Source organism: Canis lupus, chromosome 35 (assembly GCF_048164855.1).
Source record: "Canis lupus baileyi chromosome 35, mCanLup2.hap1, whole genome shotgun sequence".
In the NCBI taxonomy this organism is placed as follows: Eukaryota; Metazoa; Chordata; class Mammalia; order Carnivora; family Canidae; genus Canis; species Canis lupus.
In genome coordinates, this window is record NC_132872.1 from 29,732,172 (window position 1) to 29,754,024 (window position 21,853).

At 34.5% G+C, this 21,853-nt stretch overlaps 1 protein-coding gene across 5 annotated transcripts in view; it reads right to left on the minus strand.

The window, feature by feature from the left end:
- ARL13B (ARF like GTPase 13B) overlaps positions 1-21,853 on the minus strand; it is a 64,379-nt gene that overhangs the window by 3,615 nt on the left and 38,911 nt on the right. For 3 of the 5 annotated variants that reach the window (XM_072811794.1, XM_072811792.1, XM_072811795.1), the window contains 6 exons: positions 19,196-19,301; positions 18,181-18,383; positions 13,371-13,485; positions 10,001-10,226; positions 7,485-7,601; positions 6,439-6,507 (listed from right to left, as the gene is read on the minus strand). In XM_072811794.1, the coding sequence (XP_072667895.1) occupies positions 6,439-6,507; positions 7,485-7,601; positions 10,001-10,226; positions 13,371-13,485; positions 18,181-18,383; positions 19,196-19,301 (836 nt within the window). The remainder of the gene's footprint in view (positions 1-6,438; positions 6,508-7,484; positions 7,602-10,000; positions 10,227-13,370; positions 13,486-18,180; positions 18,384-19,195; positions 19,302-21,853) is intronic. The other 2 variants (XM_072811796.1, XM_072811793.1) reach the window with 1 other exon arrangement.

Sequence of the window (21,853 nt, forward strand, 5' to 3'; positions counted from 1 at the left end):
GAAATCATTTTGAATTACCCCAGAGCACTCTATTCTGGGGCCCAAGGCCTGCCCTGAGAGGAAACTAGTCAACGAGAGCCTAACTACTGGGTAGCATCAAACCCTAACTGACCCGAGGAAGGAAATCACCAATTCCATCTGGCACTATCCATTTTGTCCACCTAATGGGAAAGAAAAAAACCAAGAAACTCTTGTGAAGGTCACAGTCCAGAGGCACAGGCTCACTAAAGACTGAGATCTAATCACAGAAATATAGAACACGTCTCCTTCCACCACGTATCACCACCATATCACTAAAGGCCAATTTACAGCAGTGCCTCTCACTTGGAACACCATATCAGACTATAAAACAAAAAAAAAAACAAGGCATTCTGAAAAAGGCAAAAAACAAAACAAAATCTGAAGAGACAGATAAAGCATCAACACAAGGCAAGGCAGGAATGCTGGAATTATCAGGCCAGGAATTTAAAACAACTATGATTAATAAGCTAAGAGCTTTAGTGGATAAAGTAGACAGCATGCAAGGACAGATAGCAATGTAAGCAGAGAAATGGAAATCCTAAGAAAGAACCAAAAAAAAAAAAAAAAAAAAAAAAGCGCTAGAGATTAAAACAAAAAAAACTGTTACAGAAATGAAGAATGTCTTTGATGGGCTTATTAGTAGACTGTACACAACTGAGGAAAGAACCTCTGAGCTTGAGAATGGATCAATAAAACCCTTAGAAACTTTGAAAAGCAAAGAACAAAGACTGGAAAAAAAACCCAGAAGAGAATATCCAATGACCATGGGACAAGTACAAAAGGCATTACCTTATTTGTAATGGAAAACCAGAAGAAGAGAAAACGAAAAGCAGCAGTATTTGAAGCAATAATGACTAAGAATTTCCCCCAAACTGTCAGACATCAAAGAACAGATGAAGGAATCCAGAGAACACTGAGCAGGATAAATGCCAAACAAACGATATCTGGGCACATCATTTTCAAACTACAGAAAATCAAAGAAAAGGAAAAATCCTTAAAAGAAGCAGGGCGGGGGGGACGGATGGGGGGGGGAACACCTTTCCAACAGAGGATCAAAGATAAGAATTACATCCAACTTTTCTTAAGACACCATGCAAGCAAGGAGAAAGTAAAGTGAAATATTTAACCTGTTTAGAGGTTAAAAACCTCTAAGAGGTTTTTAGAGGTAAAAAAGGAAAAAACCCTCTAGAGATTAGAGGGAAAAAACCACACCATCCTAGAATTCTGTACCCTACAAATTTGTCCTTCAAAAACAAAGAAAAATAAAGACTTTCTCAGACAAACAAAAACTGAGGAAATTTATTTTGAGTATCAGATTTGCTTTGAAAGGAATGTTTAAAAAATTCTTTAGAGAGAAGGAAAATAATACAGGTCAGAAACTCAGATCTACATAAAGAAAGAAAAGGTATTGCAGAAGAAATAAGTAAAATGAAAATGTATTTTTCTTATTCTTAATTGATCAAAAAGATTAAAAGTTTGTTCAAAATACAGTGACAATGTATTGGATTATGTATACATAGGCATATACCTTATGAATATATACATACACATATAAGGAATTTAAATTATTTGATTATTTCAGGTACTTGCACTACCCATTAAATCTAGTGTTGTTTGAAAGTGGACTTGGATTGGTTGTAAATGTATATTGCAAACTCTAAAGCAGCCAATAAAAAAAGTAAAAATAAAAAATTAGTATAACTGATATGCTAAGGAGAAAAAATGAAATCCTATAAAATGTTCAGTTAAAACCACCAAAGTCAGAGGCCCCTGGATGGCGCAATGAGTTAAGTGTCCAACTCCCTGTTTCAGCTCTGATCATGAGCTCAGAGTTGAGGGATGGAGTCTCTTTGAGAGTCTCTCTCTCCCTCTGCCTTTGCTCTCACCCTGCTCCTTCTTTTTCTGTCTCTAAAATAAACAAATCTTTAAAACACACACACACATAAAAGGCAGTAAAAGAGTGGAAGACAAAAACAGGAACAAAGGATGAGGGCATCAAGTAGAACACAGTAATGGATACAGTAGGTATTAATCCCACTCTGTTCAATAATCATTTTCAATGTCAAGGTACAACTGCCACAGTGAAAAGACAGAGATTGTCAGAGTGAATCATAAAATATGATCCAACTGTAGGCTAGCTATAAGAAAATCACTTTAAATATAGAAAGGTATTAGGAGAAAATGATTTTTCAAGCAACTATAAATTCCAAGCACCTAGTAAGCTGCAAGGATGCCCTACAAAGTCTTAATGTAATAGTGTAACATAATGAATTACACATGTGGATTTCAAGGCTGGACTGACCTAAGTCCAAATCCTGATACTGCTACTTAGTAGCCATGTGACCTTGGAGTATAAATTCCTCCTGCACAAAATGGGGATATTACTGGCCATTTTACAAGGCTTTCAGAAGAATTAAAATGAGATAATGTACCTGAAGTGCTTAGCAATATGCCAGGAACATAGAATATACAGTTAATATTATTGCTGTATTATTGTTATAATTTAAAGTAAAACAATTATTTTTGACAAATTTTAAGTATGACTTTTCTAATTTCTTAAATTCAAAATTTTTGAAAATTTTAATACATAACAGAACTCAGAATTAAACCAGGATGAATACACTTCCTGATATGTTATACTTCTAGAATTTAAAGGTACTCTCCTAAAAAGATAAATCACATACACATGGCAAGAAGTATTGTTTTCCCTCCCAAGGAATTATTTTATTTTTTCAATAAAGACTTTGCATTATTTCTTTGCCAGAAAGTAAAATCATTCTATACAAAGTAGGTTTTTTATAATCTTCACCATAGGGAATTAAGTCAATGTTAGTGCCCAAGCGATAAGACCAACTTAATGGCTAACACACATTTTTATTTAAAGAGCTTCAAACTTTTTAAACATCAAATTGAAGGGTAGTGAAACTGCTTCAAAATTTTATCTTCATTCACATTTTAATATTTGAAACATTCTTTAGTTGCTTTAGTGCATTTGGTATTTCTAGCTAACAGAATCCTTGACATAGTTCTCATAATGTGTAACACATGTTAATGAAGTATGGTTTGAGTGTTTATGTAGTAAACATAGATACTCTTTTTAGGTCTCTCTTCTCAACTCAAGTCTTACCTGTTAAACTGAGCAAGCATTATGGACAATAAAAAGGAAAGTAAATTCAAATTGCTATCAAAGTAAATGTCTATTATCAACAAACAAGTAAGGATTTGCCTTAAAAATTCCCAATGTGACTATAAAAAACTGTTTTTCATCCCAGTAAATTTAAAGTGCCAAGTCATTTGCAGTTGACTTTTAATTACTACTCTAGTTCATCATGTATCTGTTGTTTACTTGCCATTAACCAAATGCAAAGAAATGTATACAAAGAGAAAAGAGGAGGATGCAATTATAAAACCGGCAGCTATCAGCATCTCTGATGAAGATCTCCCAATAAACCATAAAAACAAATTTAAGGTTTTTTATTAGAATTTTTAATTATAACTGCTTTCTTCCCCACTAATGAAAGCAGAGTTGATTGCATTTTTTTTTTTTTAACCCAGCTTAGGTACACTTAGACTTAAAGGAAGAAAACAATAAAGATATTTTAAAACTTGTGGAGTTCTAGTGTCTTCTTTGCTCTGGGAAGCTACATTTATTGACATATACTGAAAACTGACTAAAATATTGGGATTTGGGGGTCTTAAATTTAGCTGATTTATTTCAATTCTTTCTCAGAAGTTTAATTTAAAAACAAACACAGAAAAATGAGCACAAACAAAACAAAACAACCTTCTTAACCTATTTTTTACCTTTATTCATTTGCCCCTAACTGTTCCCCTAGGATGCTACCCATCACCTCTTTTTGCCTCATTCTACAAAATTTCCTTCAGAAACAAATTATCATCTCCTTCTGCATTCATTCAGTTAAAGATTACAGAGCATCTATTACGGGCAAAGAATTTCTATTGTGAGAAGGCAACTAAAAATAAAAATCTATCTGCACACCCTTTACCCGCCAGGGTCCCTTCTTTTCTTCTGAACTCTTGCATCTCATTTGTATTGGCCAAGAGACATTTCCAATAGATAAGCCTACAGATAACTCCAAAGCAGGTTTCCTTCTCTAAGTATTTTCAGTCTTAGAGACAGCACCAACTTTCAAGCTGCTTGAGTAAATAACCCTCTATCCTCTCTCCCCTGCCTCACTGCATATATCCATTCCATCAAATATTACTTCTTATAATCATTAAGATATTTCCTGCATACATTTTTTAAAAGATTTTATTTATTCATGAGAGACACACTCAGAGAGAGAAAGAGAGAGAGAGAGAGAGAGGCAGAGACACAGGCAGAGGGAGAAGCAGGCTCCATGCAGGGAGCCCAATGTGGGACTCAATCCCTGGTCTCCAGGATCACACCCTGGGCTGAAGGCAACACTAAACCACTGAGCCACTGGGGCTGCCCCCTGCATACATTTTTATTCTCATCTTTTATTCTCATCTTTTATTCTCCATTCCAATTTCCATTCCTCACTTCTCACTGTGACTATTACAACAGCTTCTTAGATGGGATCTTACCTCAAATGTGGCCACCATGAAGTCTGTACTTTTCACTGTGACAAAAATTATTTTCCTAAACAACACAACTACTTCTCTGCTCAAAAATGTGTAATATCTCTTGGAAGATTATAGCAAGTCCAGACACCTTAACAGATATGTGAGGCCCTTCACAATCTGGCCCTAAGCCATAATTCCAATTTCAAAACTCTAACTTCAAATGTCTTCTTTCTTACCCACCACCCTACCCACATAAATCTAAGCTCCAAATACAAGAACTTTATTTTCCAAATAAGCAACACCCTTTCCCACTCTTCTACCTTTGAATAGTCTGCTTCTTCTGCTTACTGCCTTCTCCTCCTTTGAAGGACATCACTTTCACTAACAGTTGTGACATCAGTTGTGACATCACTTTCACTAACTGTCCATGCAGTGCTTCAATTCCACACCACAGCTTACTACAGTAAGCTCAGGTATTCTCTTTCCTATTAGACTAGTATCTAGTATCTGCAAAAAAGGCAGAAATCATGTCTTCTTCATCTTGGTATCACCAATGTTTTAGGTGGTGTCAAATACAAAAAGGTTACTTTTCGGATGCCTAAAATTCAGTAAGAGAAAAAATATCTGTTCTATGAGAAATTAGTACTTTTCTATATATGTGTACATACACATATGCATACATACACAACTATATTAACTTTACTGATAATGCACTCTAATATACACAATTTGAGTATCATTAAACACAAACTAACCTATTACAGTCAATAAAAACATCATGAGGCAAAGTCAGTCATTCAGAGATGTGATTTACTGTAATGCTGATGTAGTCTAAGGACAAACTTTTTGGTATTTAGAAATGAAAAAAATCCTTTAATTTTCACTAATAATTATGAAAGGTGTATTTTATTACTAACCTATACTATTCTGAAAAAGAAAGCAAACAGGTCATTTATAATTATGTACTTTTTGAATAAAAATATTTTATAAAGCTTGATATAATTTCAAGTTACACGATAATGCTTTTGTTAAACGTCTGATTTTTTTTCCTAGTAAATGGGTTTCCTTGGGAATCCAAGTTCTAGATTAGGTAAATAGAGCCATCAGAAAAAGAATTAAATATTCTTGATGGAGAACTTTATTGAGCTACAATATACATGTAATTATCCTTTTGCATTCTAGAAACATTTTATTGAAAGAGCCTCAGCTGATGGTCTAAAATTAGAACATCTGCCTGTTGTATCAGGTAGTTCTCTATATCCAACTGTCCTTTCTCTAGTTTTCCAGTTGTGGAGTTCTAATGCTATATATTGGTGGGACTACACCTTGTGTTGATTTAATCCAAAACAACCTATTTTCTTGAGTCAAAAAGGCTTTAGTAACTTTCTATTTAGCTGGACTTTATTTGGTTTACTGATTTAGTCTCTGATTTTATAAATTGTGTTGATCTTTACTTCACTTTAATATTCAGCAGCTGGGTCTTATTAGAAAAGAGAAAGAATAATTATGTGGCATTACTGAGTATACTAAGCACATATAGGACAATGCTGTTTTTAGTGCTAAGCATTATTGTAATGTCTCATATTTAAATTGCCTTATAAATGTTCACTTCTCATAACAATTTACATAAATATGTAATGGATAAACACAAAATGTGATTATTTTTACATCTGTACTCCAAGGTAAACAAATTATATGGAGGCAAAAGGCACTAAAGAATAAAAATAAATAAAATGAAAAAAGTGAAGCATAATGAAAAAGGATGGTTGTGGATTTGAAAGGCTTCCAAAAATAAAAGTTTGTTGAAGTAATGAGGTAAAGAAAAGTGGATGGAATATGTATATTTGAAAACTGATCCTGTTGCATTACCATTATGACGTGTTTCACCAAGAGGCTCAAGTTTTGGAAGTCTAGTGACTTTAAGGGTTCCCCAGCCAACTAAAGAAAAAGAAAAACATTTTAAAACACTGTTAAACAATGTCTCTATGCCTTTTGAGAGGCTCCCTCCCTTGACAGGAATGTATATTATATCTGATGTCAAGTCATATATGTATATTGAATGGTACTGAATAACCACAAAGCCATTGAAATAGTTTTTATTTAAAAATGTAATTATAGGCTGATAACATCTCCTTTAAGTTTTTACTATATCTTTAGTTAAAAAATATAAGCATCTTCACCACCATCAAAAATTACCTTAGGCTACTATTCCAAGCCCTCGCAAAGGCTAACGGAAATGTTTACTAATAAATGAAATACTAGAAATTGAATCTTAAAATAATTCTCAAAGAAAAATGTTACCGCCTCAAGCCTTCTAACAGAGCTAAAAGGACACTATAAACATATACATTTAGATATTTATTTAGCACCTATGGTATGTGAGGTACTGTGCCTGGTGCTGAAAAATTTCTCACAGTTATTGTGCAATTAGCATGTCCCGGTGTTTTACATGCAATATTCCTTTAAATCACGTAACAACTTAGAAGGTCAGTATGTATGTTGGAAATATATTGGAAAAATTCACACGTCTTGATTTCAAATGTTAACTTTCAGGATAAAAGATCCAACTTTTAAAAAACTTACATTAGCCATCCATTTATTAAACTTAAATTCCTTTTAGCAACCTGGGTACTGATATTTCAAGCAGGACTTGAATCCATTCTAGGAGGTGCTTGGGTGAAGTGTTCTTATTAATTTTATGTATTTTTTTTTTTTTTTTACTTTTAGGAAACATTTTTTTTCTAATTAAAAAAAGAGAATACATAATTTACAATAAATTTTGAACAAAGTAGAGAAAACTGCCTTTTTCATAAATTCACAAAATAATAAACATACTGAACAAAACAACAAAATGTCTTTCTTTTTCCTGTTTAAAGCAGCATTTCTAAGTTCAGTATCAATATCAATTTACTCACCAGGAGGAGGAGGTGGGGGTGGTGTTGGACTCTTAGGAGCAGAGTCATCTGTATTAACAGGTTCTACACGGTGACTCCTTTTTATTCTTAGTTTCTTAGTTTTCTTTTTACTATTATCTACAAAAATATAAACATGGAAATATATGCCTCTCGGAATATGTAAACTTCTATAATAAAAAAGAATGAAACTAGAATATTCATATTATCATTACCATAAAACTTTATCTTCAGCTTTAGAAATTGTTACTAGTAATGAAATGTGAATCTGCTTTTACCAAGAATAAATTTTTAAATGATTGCTTACTTAATGAATAATTAATGAATATGATACAAGCAAAAAAAAAAAAAAAAAAGCCTGTATTTTAAGTTTGATGAGAGGTTATTCAGAATACAAAAAAAGTTTACCTTTCCAAAAGTAAGTTACATTTTTTCCCAAATGTATTAAGTAAATATAATTGTCTAATTGAAGGGATTTTCATGAAACTCAAAACAGCCAAGGAAAGACGAGAGATGTTGATTTGTCTCAGTAGAATATATAGAATGATTCTAGGTATTAACAATCCAAAACTAATTCTTCAATATGTGAAAAGACCCTAATCAAATCTAAACACATTACCCATTGAAATATCCCCAATGTATGCCCAATATAAATACATGTAACCAAAATCACATTATTAGAGATTACAGAATTGAATTTGTGTTCTTTCTAAAAAATAACTACAGATTCTCACTTAAGTACATATAAACAACTTAAGGACATCTATGTCATTACCATATAAATGTCAAATAACCACCTAAATTACTGAAATATTTTAATTGACAATCCCAACTGCTTAATTTATATATAATACATTTTATAAAATGATAATTATGTTATATGAGAAATAGCCAACATCTATGAAATCTCCAAAGCAATAAGAAATATAAACATGCTTAAAAACATATTTTCTAAATAAATTATTTGTGTCATCTGAGACATTTACTCCAGAGAAAAATTGTTTTACAATTAAACCCTAAGCTTTACAGCTGAGACAAAGGAAAGAAAAAGTCCAGAACCATATGGTATTTCAGGATGGGCATAGCTCAGGGTCATGAAGGAGCACAGGATAATGGGTGGATGATAGGAAGTGGGCTCTTAGCCCAGCCACAGATGAGAAATATGATCTTAACTAAGTAACTCAATCTTTCCAAGTCCCTGATTTCCTATTCAAAATAATGGGAATAATATACTCTAGGATTGTTATGTTAAATAATACAATCTTGCATTAAATAACATCTGAAACCATGTTCTGAGGTATAAAATGTTAATTATTATTATTATTATTATTATTATTATTATTATTATTATTATGATTGACAATCTTGGATCTTCCTACAGTATATTTTAAAATAATCTACCAAATCTTTTGCTCTTTAACAAAGACTATTAGTGTTCAAAAAATTTTTTCAATATACTGAGCGGCTACTTTAAGTCTACTTTCTGTTTAACTCTGTTAACAGAACTACATGAGTAAAATATGGCTGCCCCACCTGCCTAAGGGAAGCTTTCAAATCTGTTTTTTTTATACAGCAAAATATCCATGTTAGCTAATCTGAACCTCAAGGATTACCATCTTACTTTCATAACTAGCCTTCCTGATATTGTACAAAAATTCTAATATACAATGAAACCATACTGCTAACTAGAAGTTGCAAGGAAGTAATGATTACCCGGTCATGTGTGAGGCCCTGTGCTAGGAACACTGCAAGGTTATTTTTACCGTAAGTAACCTAAAAGCCCTGTGAAATAAAATGATGTGTATCGCCATTTTGGAGATGAGGAAACTAAAACTGAAAAACAATACAATGTAACACAACAGATACCTAGATTCTATCCCAGGTTGTCTGATTCTCTCTCTGACACCAAAGACATGAACTTTCTAGTTAAATCACATAACCATTTAGAGAAAGAAAAGCAATTATGAATTGAAGATTTTGTAGGATATTAAAATAAGACGAAAATGGCTATCAACTTTAATGTTCATCAGCATTCAACTGAGTATGTCCACATTCTATACAAATAGCAAGTCAATAAAAGAAGTGATGCTGACGGTAGTATTATGAGGTTTAAACTAAAATCCAAAAATAAATAAATAAATAAAATAAAATCCATACAAAACTCCACAAAAGAGCCTTAAAAGTTCAATACATTCCAAGGATTCCTAGGTCTATGCTATTTTCCAAATTTATGAAATAAAATTGAAAACAGAATTTTCTGCTGAAATTCATTTAAATTACAAAGGACTACATTTTAAGGCATCATGAATAAAAACAAGAGTTAGTAAATTCACTAATGAGAAACTAAAAAGCATGAGAGAACCATGTAAATACAGCATTTGGCGACAAAAAATATTACAGTATACTTTTTTGTAAAAATAATCATGACAAGTGAGACATATACAACATGTTAAGTTTTGTGTATATATATATATGTGTGTGTGTGTATATGTATATTTTTAAAGAATTAGATTTATCACCTGATTCTGATGATCGCTGGTCTGTCTCATCTTCATTCTCCAACTGCTGTGTTAAAGCCTCCTTGTAATTTTCTACTACTCCAAGCTCATTGGTTTTTTGGCTACTATCACTGATCTGGCTCTGTGTCTCTATTTGCTCATGCTCCACTTTATGTTTCAGGGGGCGGCCATCACTGTCTTTCTCCATATTCTGTCTCCTTTTCTCTTTTTCAAGTTTTCTTTCATTCTATCAAAAATGAAATATATCATTTTTAATATAATAATTGTCTAAGACAGTTTTAAGGAAGAAATCAAACAATCCAAAAGCATTCTGTAACTTCAGAGCACTGTGATATTTCTATTAAAAAATTATTTGTTGAATATATCATTAAAGCATTTAATTAATAAACTTTCTGAAAGCAAAGATAAAGAAAACATATATTACCAGTAAACATATATTACCAGTAATTCCATAATCAAGAAATGATCTGTTTGGTGCATAATCACTAAGAGGGGTTTTTCTTTTCCTACCTGCACACATACAGACATACACCACCCACAAACATACATAAATCTGATTGAATGTTTCTCTTTATATACATATTTAAATATTTGTCTTTTAAACAAAAAAGAATTAACTTTTTACTTATGAATATATATTCCTTCTCTCGTCAGTGAATATATGAAGTGCTTAGAATAATACCTGACCCACATTAAAGTTTTAGCTCCATGTTATATAATGCTACATGCGTTAGCCATTACTACTTTCATCAATTATATTACCATTCTGAATGGTTATAGCATAACTTAATTTACCAAATCCTAATCAAGAGAGAAATTATTTTCAATTTTTCATTCTAAGAAATATAATTATTGAATTCGCTTTTTAGAATAAATTCCTAACAGTGGAACTACTGGTAACTACACACATCCCTTCAGAAAGGCTAAAGTCAATTCATACTCCAGGCAGAGTGAGGGGAGTGATGTTTCCCCATATCATCTTCTATGCCTGTATATCATTGTCAGTCTTTTACATGCCCACCAAACTAATAAATACATATTTGTACCTTGGTGTAAAGTTTAATTCAATTTTTTTTATTGCTAGTGAAGATGAACTATTAAATAACCTTATTGCCTTTTTTTTTTTTTTAAAGGAAACTACCCATGGGAAGCCAAAACCTTTTTTTCTGTTAAGTTCCCATTATTTTCATAGGAATTTTTAAGGGTTCTTTTTTTGTCTTATATGTCACAAATAATTTTCATTAGGGTTTGTTCTTTGCCTTTAACTTTATAGAACAGCTGTTTAAAAATTGGATATAATAAGACTAATCTGTTTATCGCTTCATATGTGGCTTGATTGTCCTGCTTTGAAAGTTCTCCTCCAAGTATACACAAATGTTTAACTATATTACATGCTAGTACTTTCAAGTCTTCTTTTTGTACACACTTAAGTCTTCTAGAGTTCAATTTGGTATATACACTGTTCATTAATTTTACTTTTTTCCAAATGATTCTTCATTACTCTAACTCCCTTTTCTCTCAGATTTGAAATGTCACTTTTATTTTATACAAAGTGCTTTTGCATAATTAGGTTTGTTACTATCTGTTCCATTGATCAGTCTGTCTATTCTGGAAACAATACCTCACCATTTTTTTAATCTGTAATAAAAGCAAAGGGCTGTAAGGTGACTCTCTAAAATACAAACATTTTATTTTTATTTTTATTTTTATTTTTTTTTAAAGATTTTATTTATTTATTCATGATAGACACAGAGAGAGAGAGGCAGAGACACAGGCAGAGAGAGAAGCAGGCTCCATGCACCGGGAGCCTGACGTGGGATTCGATCCCGGGTCTCCAGGATCGCGCCCTGGGTCAAAGGCAGGCGCTAAACCACTGCGCCACCCAGGGATCCCAAATACAAACATTTTAAAGGAGAAGTTTTATAGAAAGAAAAAAAAATTTAAAATTTGCTTGGTAAAAAAGATTTTAGGTAATATGTTTTCATTTATTTCATTTCTTAACTGATCATATTTTCAAAATTAACATAGTTTAAAAGCATAATAACTGTACTTTCTGCCACTAATCAGCTCAGGGACTTTGACTTTAAAGCATACTATGCTATACATCATTACTGTCCACATCCTTATATCACGAAAAATACAATGTTGGTAGAAGTGCTAAGGCCTTCTAAGTTATTAATAACCATGGTACCATATAAAATGAGGTTTATTACAAATATAAATTCATGTTTCAAAGTGAAAAGTCAAACTTGATTTCCTTCTTCTTCTCTATCAGTGTTTTTTTTAAGCACATACAACAAAACTTGGCAACCATAGTATTTAATGGGATAGAGATAAATTAGCTCAAGTTGTTAAGACAGCTTTAATGTACTCAGGAAAGCATATACTTAAGGTAAATGTAGTGGAGTTAAAAAAAGATTAAATACAATTAACCTTCTGTTGTCTAAGCAACTTAAGTCAAACTATCTCATATTACCAATTATTTTGTAAAATAAGGCAATACCAAAACTATCCAATCATCTTCTTACCTGTGGAGCTGCCTCCCTCCTCAGCAGCAGCCCCAAGGAAGAAACAATCATCCACCTTTCCAGATGAGCACCTGTGTGGAAGGAGGCAGTGACAGGGGAAGAGGAATGGAGAAGATACAGGTGGGACCACCAAGCCAGCTGCCACATCAAACTCTAAGTGAATGGAGATTTAGGAAGCTCTGCCTCCAAAGAGGCACGGCTGCACAGGGTGATCAAAAGAAGGCCAATGCGAGCTCTGGACACCAGCAGACAATGAAAGCAAAGATACAACTAACTATACAGACACACACACACACACAGCCCCTTAACTTCTTCGTGAGTAAAGTCTACGAATTAATTTTGGTAAAACTGCTGGCAATGAAAACTAAAATAAATTATATTCATATACAGAAGAACTTACTATAGATTCGAACATTCTGAAGTATCCTGGGAAAATAATTAGGAAATCATTTACATACTCTAAAATGCATCACAAGCACCTAAATATTACTGTAAAGTGACAGTAACAACAACACAGGGAGATAGACAATGTAAATGAGAGTAAATATATTCCTATCAGACGAAATAAATGACAAAAAAAGATTAATCAGGACAGTAACTACGACAGTTGGTACATTCAATCTTCATTTTCATTCTCAGTTAACTCAGAGGTCAGCTTTCCTTTCTATATTAAATCAAAAAGCAAACTTTAAGATGAAGAAAAAGCAGCAGGTCTTTAATCCATCTCTCCCATTTAATTTCCTTTAGAAATAATCTCTGGTGAAATACTTCTCCCCATCTCCCTTCTTAGCTTCCAACGTTATAACTTAAGTCATAAAAATTACATGTGCCACCATCCCTACCTCAAGAATGACAGATGCTATTGGCTGGAAAGGATTAACAGTAATTGGTTCGGGGTCCAACTCAGCCAGGCTGCTGCTTCCATTCAGTTCCGCTTGCTCTCGCTCCCTTTGTTCTCTATTGTTTGAGGGAAAAATTTGGAATTCCTTATGAGAAAATGCTGAACCATGTTTAAGAACACTTGTGATAGGTTTAAGGCTATTAAATCTAGAAAGTTAAACATCTGGACATGGCTTTGAATTACTGACTTTCAGAAATCCTAGTGCAGGTAAGAGGCCTCTCAGTCCCATGTGAAGATTAATCACTTAGACTTTTTATGTGAAGTATAGCTGACACACAATATTACATTAGTTTCAGTTACACAACACAGTGATGCAACAAGTCTATACCGTATGCTGTGCCCACAAGTGTAGCCACTGTCACCATACGACACTATCACACTATCTCTATCTACGCTCTCCTTTCCATCCTCATAACTTCTTCATTCCACAATGGGAAGCCTACACATCCTGCCTTTCTTCTCCCAGGTTGCCTGTCCATTCTTCCTTCCCCTGGCAACCAATAGTTTGTTCTTCATGTGTATGGGTCTGTTCTGTTCTTTTCTTTTCTTTCTTTTCTTTTCTTTTCTCTTTCTTTCCTTTCTTCCTTTCTTTCTTTTCTTTCTTTCCTCTCCTTCCTTCCTTCCTTCCTTCCTTCCTTCCTTCCTTCCTTCCTTCCTTCCTTCCTTCCTTCCTTCCTTTTTTAAATATACATATTAAGTGAAAGCATGTGGTATTTGTCTTTCTCTGACTAACTTCACTTAGCATAATACTCTCTAGATCCATTCCTGTTGTTGCAAATGTAAGATCTCATTATGTCTTATGGCTGTGTAATATTCCATAGTTGATCACTTAAATTAAAAAAAAAAAAAAAGAAATGCTGACAAAAATAACATCCCCTATGACTACTTAATGTAAGTGGTGCGGGACACCAGGGTGGCTCAGCGGTTAAGTGTATGCCCTCAACTCAGGGCATGATCCTGGAGTCCCAGGATCGAGTCCCACATTGGGCTCCCTGCTTGGAGCCTGCTTCTCCCTCTGCCTGTGTCTCTGCCTCTCTCTCTCTCGCTCTCTGTCTCTCATGAATAAATAAATAAAATCTTAAAAAAAAAGTCAGTGGTGCTTGTTAATTAACTTTCTATGTGCCAAAGGTTTATATTCATCCATTTCTTAACTACCTCCCAAATAAATGCCGTCCTCTTCACTGATGTTAACAAATAAATAAGTCCTCTTGTTAACACCCCCTTCAGTGTTGTGTCAAGCTGTGTATCACAATAAACTGGATAACAATCCTTGCTGTATAAAGGTAGAGAGACTATATAACTAAGCTGCCCAATATCACTAGGATTAATTATTTCCACATTAGTTACTACTGCACCACTATCACTGTGATTTATAGTTAACATTGCTCCAGGCATGAAGAACAGTAAGTTACTTTTTAAAACAAGTAGCACAAGACAGAAAAAATAAGTATTGTAGATCTGCAGCCACACTGCAAGTATGGTAACGTGAATGCTCATTACTATGACATTTATTAATTATGTTCTATTATGGGAAGATATATCCTTTCATTCTGAATGTACGAAGCCAAGAGGTAGAGATTTGCAATTTATTACCTCTATGACCTTGGACTTCCGTCGGGATCTTTAAGCCTCAGCTTCCCCATAAATATGGATAAAAATATCTATCTCATAGGGCTGTGCAGACAAAGCACTCTGTAAATGAACATACCTAGAAGACAGTGGTTGCTCTTAATGTTATTAATTTATTACTAAGCAATTTCAGGTAACCTAGTACTGACATACTATTTTCAGGTAGCATGTTTCATTGTTTTTCAAAAATATCTGAACCTACTTGATTGGATTTAATTAAATAAAAAGGTTTTTTAAAAATAATTCTTCTCTAAATGCCAATTTACTTTTATTTATTTATTTTTTATTTTTATTTTTTCCAATTTACTTTTAATTACAGAGTCTCTCTGCTCAACAGGAAAGGCCTCAGACACAAGTAATAGTAATTATTAGCTAGGAGAAAGAAGGAAAGGGGAGTAGGTAACAGAAAAGCCTGCCATAACATGATCTACAATAACTTTATGGAAAAAGTAAAAAAAAAAAAAAAAAAAAAAAAAAGTAAAAACTTGAAAAAAAAAAGATAACTTTAAACTTCTTTAATCCAACTCAAATTTTTGGTTCTTTTTTGTTTTCTTAGTGGAGGAAAGCAAAAGAGTCTTCAGCAAATAAAAGGTATACTTTCTTTTTTTTTTTTTTTTTAAAGATTTTATTTATTTATTCATGATAGTCACAGAGAGAGAGAGGCAGAGACACAGGCAGAGGGAGAAGCAGGCTCCATGCACCGGGAGCCCGACGTGGGACCCGATCCCGGGTCTCCAGGATCGCGCCCTGGGCCAAAGGCAGGCGCCAAACTGCTGCGCCACCCAGGGATCCCTAAAAGGTATACTTTCATGAATGACTGGTTGTACTGAGCTTTATATCATGAAAATATGATACACTTGGATAAAAAAAAACAAAGAGTCTCACATTTACTAAAATCTCATACTGGTATCGAGAGAGATAGAAGACGATCTGCTCATATTATTGAGCACTTGGGGATGGGGAGTTATCTCTAGAAATATTTTTTTAAGTCTTATCTCTGAATTAAATAAAAGATACCAGTAATGAAAGGATTTCCTTGACAGTGTAAGGATGCATCTCACAAACGAATAACCAAGGGTGATTAGCGGGTTCTTGCCTACCAGACTAGGACTATGTTAAAAGCACATGGGAGGGATCCCTGGGTGGTGCAGCGGTTTGGCGCCTGCCTTTGGCCCAGGGCGAGATCTTGAAGACCCGGGATCGAATCCCACGTCGGGCTCCCGGTGCATGGAGCCTGCTTCTCCCTCTTCCTGTGTCTCTGCCTCTCTCTCTCTCTGTGACTATCATAAATAAATAAAAATTAAAAAACAAAAAAACCAGCCTAACCTATCTTCCAAAATGGCTTTATCAGAAAAAAAAAAAAAAAAAAAAAAAAAAAAAGCACATGGGAGGCCAATTTTACTTAGATAAGATAGAAGACAACCTTGTATCTTACAGAAATTCACTTAAAAATCTTTTCATTTTAGGGGCACCTGGGTGGCTCAGTTGGTTAAATGTCTGACTCTTGATTTCAGCTCAGGTCATGATCTCAGTCCAGAGATGAAGCTCCACCTCATACTGGACTCCATGCAGAACACAGAGTCTGCTTAAGATTCTCTCTTTTGGGGATCCCTGGGTGGCTCAGCGGTTGAGTGTCTGCCTTTGGCCCAGGGTGTGATCCTGGAGACCCAGGATCAAGTCCCACATTGGGCTCCCTGCATGGAGCCTGCTTCTCCCTCTGCCTGTGTCTCTGCCTCTCTCTCTGTGTCTCTCATGAATAAATAAAATCTTTAAAATAAAAAAAAAAAGATTCTCTTTCTCCTTCTCTGCCCCCCCCCCCCACTTTGTTTGTATGCTCACACTCTCCCTCTCTTTAAAAAAAAAAAAAATTTGAATTTGGGGGCACCTGGGTGACTCAGTTGTGAGATCCAGACCTGCAATGGGTTCTGAAGTGGGTTTAGAGCTTGCTTAAGATTCTCCCTCTCTCCCTCTGTCCCTCCACACCTCTCTCCCTCTCTTAAACACACACACACACACACACACACACACACACATATATATAAACCTTTAAACATATATAAATCTTTTCATTTCTCCCCTCCCCTACCACATAACAATCCAGTGGAGAGAGAAAAATGAATCATGGTATTAAGTACTAAACTGAACTTCAAATCTGTGTACTTTCTTGCACATTAAGATTATTATAAATGATTCTGTGGTTGAATTTATATGATTTTTTTTTTAATTCAGAGTTTGCTAAATTCCATTTTAAAAGTTTGCTTTTGGGACGCCTGGGTGGCTCAGCAATTCAGCACCTCCCTTCAGCCCAGGGCATGATCCTGGAGTCCAGGGATCAAGTCCCACATCGGGCTCCCTGCTTTTCCCTCTGTCTCTTTCTCTGTGTCTCTCCTGAATAAGTAAATAAAATCTTAAAAAAAAAAAAAAAGGAGTCTTTGGAGCTCTTCTAGTCCACTAAAAAAAAAAAAAAAAAAAAAAAAAAAGCTTGCTTTCAAGCAACATATTTTTAAATGAAATCTTAAAAATATATTTTAAGATACTAAGATACTACAATTTAATCTACTTTCTGACAAAACTAGTGTTGAAGATCAGATTTTGCTTCAGTTGATAGACCCACTAACAGCTTACCTTCTATCTTTGCTTAGACTAAAGAAAGGGTTCTCAGTCTACTAAGATAGTGAGCCCAGTAATTCTTTGTACAAGAGAAGGTTCTGTGTATCACCTCTACCCATTAGATGCCAGTAGCACTCCAGCTATCCCCATGTGATAAGTAAAATTATCTCTAGACATTGCCAAATATCCTCTGAGAAGCAAAATTACCCCATGATTGAGAACCGCAACACTAATGGTACCCATAAGAAGAGATAAAAATCTTTGAATTCCGGGAAATAATAAATATTTAAGGAATAAATTTAACTATTATAACACCACTAGGAAAATTAGAACCCTATCACCCAAACTCATATAAAGAAAGAGCCACAAAAAAAAAAAAAAAAAAAAAAATTACCTAATGTCTTCCTTCAAACAGCAAGAGGAAACTGAATAGACAAAACTATAAGATCTTTCATAGAGCTGTGGTGTTCTTGACTTTGCAAATGCACTGTGGCACAAATAGGTCTACTTGCCTCTCTTCTCGTAATTTTCGCACTCGTTCAGCCCTTTCTCGTTTCTCTTGTTCTTCAAGAGCACGCTGTTCTGTTATATCCCTTTGGATGCGTTCATTTAAGGTATCAAAGTCTCTTGCAATGATATGTAGCAGCCAGTAAAGACCTTTTTTAATGGACTTGTCAATTTTCTTTCCATAGCCCAAGACTGCTGAACAAGGTTCCTGAAAAACAGCAATTTATTTGACTTAAAGATTAAAATTAAAATTAAAAGTTCTCCACAAAAATCTGTTCATAAACTATTGAGTATAACTACTGGCAAATCAAAACTAACTCATTAAGTTAATGATATGAAGCATCTGCTCATTTAACTTATAAAACACACCTTTGAAATGATCATTAAACTAACATTAATACACATATGTTGAAATATTTTAAGGATTCTATCTGTAAGCTATGAGACACATTGTGAGAAGTCGAAAGTGCCAATTATAATTTTAAACTCAAGAGAAGACAAAATTGTACTGCCAGAAGAAAAATAACCCTACTTATTAAAAACACCAGAAAAGTTTTAACTCCTTATACCAGGGAATTTATAGCATCTTTTAAGATTAATGGCCTTGCTGCCATCTTCAGAAACTAGAATGAATGACTGAATCCTCTGCCCACCTTTCTTAAGATTACAGGATAACTTTCCTGATAACGATTTTTCAAAACTCATTATAACCTCTCCTATGCTTCAATTTTCTATCTATACTTTACTATTCTACAAAATTTGTAGCATGACATATTTGTATAACTTACAGGTCCTATCAGTAATATCTTAAACAAAAAGCAAAGCTAAGGTCTATGAAATCATGAAAGTTTAGGGGAGTAACAACTAAATAGAAAACAAATGTTATAGTATTAAATAAAATTATTGTAAAACACTAATAAATTATTTTGTTAGCCGTCTGCCACCTAATTGCCTGCTACCTCTATAAAAACTAAGTTATGCTGACATATCTCGTAGGGTAAAAAAACAGCAAAAACTTACTATTTGACATAGGCACTTGTGCTCATTGACTAATTTTTCCAGAGATAGGCATTCAATCACATCAGCTTCTCCTAAAGCCCCTTCCTTGTCTTGTTTATTTGCCAACCTAAAGAGACATAAATGAAATAGTTTTATAGCAAATACATAATCATAAATCCACTTAAAAATATTTTGGTCATGTTCTTCTTATTCCAAAGATTTAAGCCTGATTACAGAACCTACTAGTTCAAGAGTACTACAGTATTGGGGCGCCTGGGTGCCTCAGTGCCTCAGTTGGCTACACGACTGCCTCCAGCTCAGGTCATGAGCCCCATATCAGGCTCCCTGCTTAGCAAGGAGTTTGCCTCTCTCTTCCCCTCTGCCCCTCCCGCCACCCCCACTCGTGCTCTCTCTTTCAAGCAGCCCGGGTGGCCCAGTGATTTAGCGCCACCTTCAGCCCAGGGCATGATCCTGGAGACCCGGGGTCAAGTCCCACGTCAGGCTCCCTGCATGGAGCCTGCTTCTCCCTCTGCCTGTGTCTCTGCCTCTCTCTCTTTGTGCTTCTCTCAAAGCAGCACCAGGCTTTTTTTAAAAAGTAGTAAATCTTAAAATTACCCTGGAAAAATTTATTTATTCTCATGAATAAATAAATCTTTAAAAAAATATATTGTATCTATTTCATCGCTTTTTCTTGATGTATTACTGCTAAAATAAGTTTGAAAGAACTGGCCTATAAAAGCAAAATCCACTTAACAGAAGTGTCAACAGGCCAACAAGAAATGCTCCACAGAGGAAAAGTGGATTGCAGCCCTCAGTTCCAACTTCACATCAATTATGTCCTTATCTTCTTAAAATGCAAACTGTATCATGTTTTGAACACCCAGATAGTCATACTGAGTCTGTAATATTTGAGCTCATCTGTATTTTCAGTGTGTCAATGTGTCCACATAAATGTGCAACTTACTGGGGAGGTGGGGGTCACTTAATTTACCTGGCATAGCATTGGGCATAAGGGCATAGAAACCATGATACTCAGGTACAAATTGGGAAAAAATAAAATGAAAAACCAAAATAAGCTATTGAAAAAATAGGAATTACTACAAAATAACAATGTTTGCTATCAGGTGTCAGAGATCAAAAGTTTAATGAAACGCTGTCTTGGTCAGGGTTTGATAGACATTCTAGAGGCAAATATATATTATTTAATAAATATATAGAACAATAAATCTAATGAAACCTTATCACCTACCTTTAAAAATTATCAACATTATGCCATTCTTGCTCATCTACATAACCTTTACTTTCCTTGACCAGTGAAGTTATTTCACCCCTAAATTTTAAAATATTACCATATTTATTAAAAATAATACCACTATCACACCTAAAAAAATTAACATTTCTTCATCTTTTTTATAAGGTTATGTCTAAATTCAGATCCAAACAAGATACACAATACACTGTATTCATTTAAATCTTTTTAATACTGTCCCCAGTCCCAACACTTACACCCCTGCGACACAACTACCACTGCTACTTCTTTTCCTTCCATGACATTTATTTGAAAACAAAACGAGTCCTATTTCTATAGAATGTTCTGTGTTTAGGATTCAACTCCCTCCCTTATGAGGTCAATTTAACATGCATACCAAAAATTTCCTAGATCTGTAGTTAGATGCACATCTGTAGATGTGACATCTGCAGTTAGATGTACAGGCTGGATGAGATTCAAGCTGAAATCTTGATGAGCATATTTCACAGATGGTGCTGATACTGAAAAGGCATAGAATATCTAGTTATACAACATTTAGTGATTTTAAAAACGGATCAGTGGACTGGGCTGGAGTCAGCTTGATTCATCCAAAATACAGTTCCTCAGAACCTTTCTTTCATTGAATGATTTTAATAGCCTTTAATGACCTTTGTTTTTTTGTTTTTTTTTTTTTACTTTATGATAGTCGATCGAGAGAGAGAGAGAGAGAGAGAGAGAGAGGCAGAGACATAGGCAGAGGGAGAAGCAGGCTCCTTGCACTGGGAGCCTGATGTGGGATTCGATCCCGGGTCTCCAGGATCGCGCCCTGGGCCAAAGGCAGGCGCCAAACCGCTGCGCCATCCAGGGATCCCCTAATGCCCTTTGTTTAACTTCATTATTTTATAAGAGATTATAAAATCATGATTCTTCTAATTCTATCTTCCCTCTGAATTTATTAGCTGGATTTTGCTGGGGAAAAAAAAAGTAAGCTTTCAACAACTACTCAGTAACTCTTACTTAAATACAATTCAGATGAAAGTCAACATAAATGTTTGATCCTTTCATTTCCTAGTTTTCATAAGAATGAATTGGTGTCCTATCAACTTCCGAACGTGATCAAGTTGCTTTCTTTGGTTTGTGGGGGGATATCATTATGAACTCATGGATTTTAAAAATGTATTTGGGGATCCCTGGGTGGCGCAGTGGTTTAGCGCCTGCCTTTGGCCCAGGGCGCCATCCTGGAGACCCGGGATCGAATCCCACGTCGGGCTCCCGGTGCATGGAGCCTGCTTCTCCCTCTGCCTGTGTCTCTGCCTCTCTCTCTCTGTGTGTCTCTATGAATAAATAAATAAAAATCTTGAAAAAAATAAAGTTTTAAAAAAAAGAATTACTTTAAAAAAAAGAATCAATATAATAATACCAATATTATT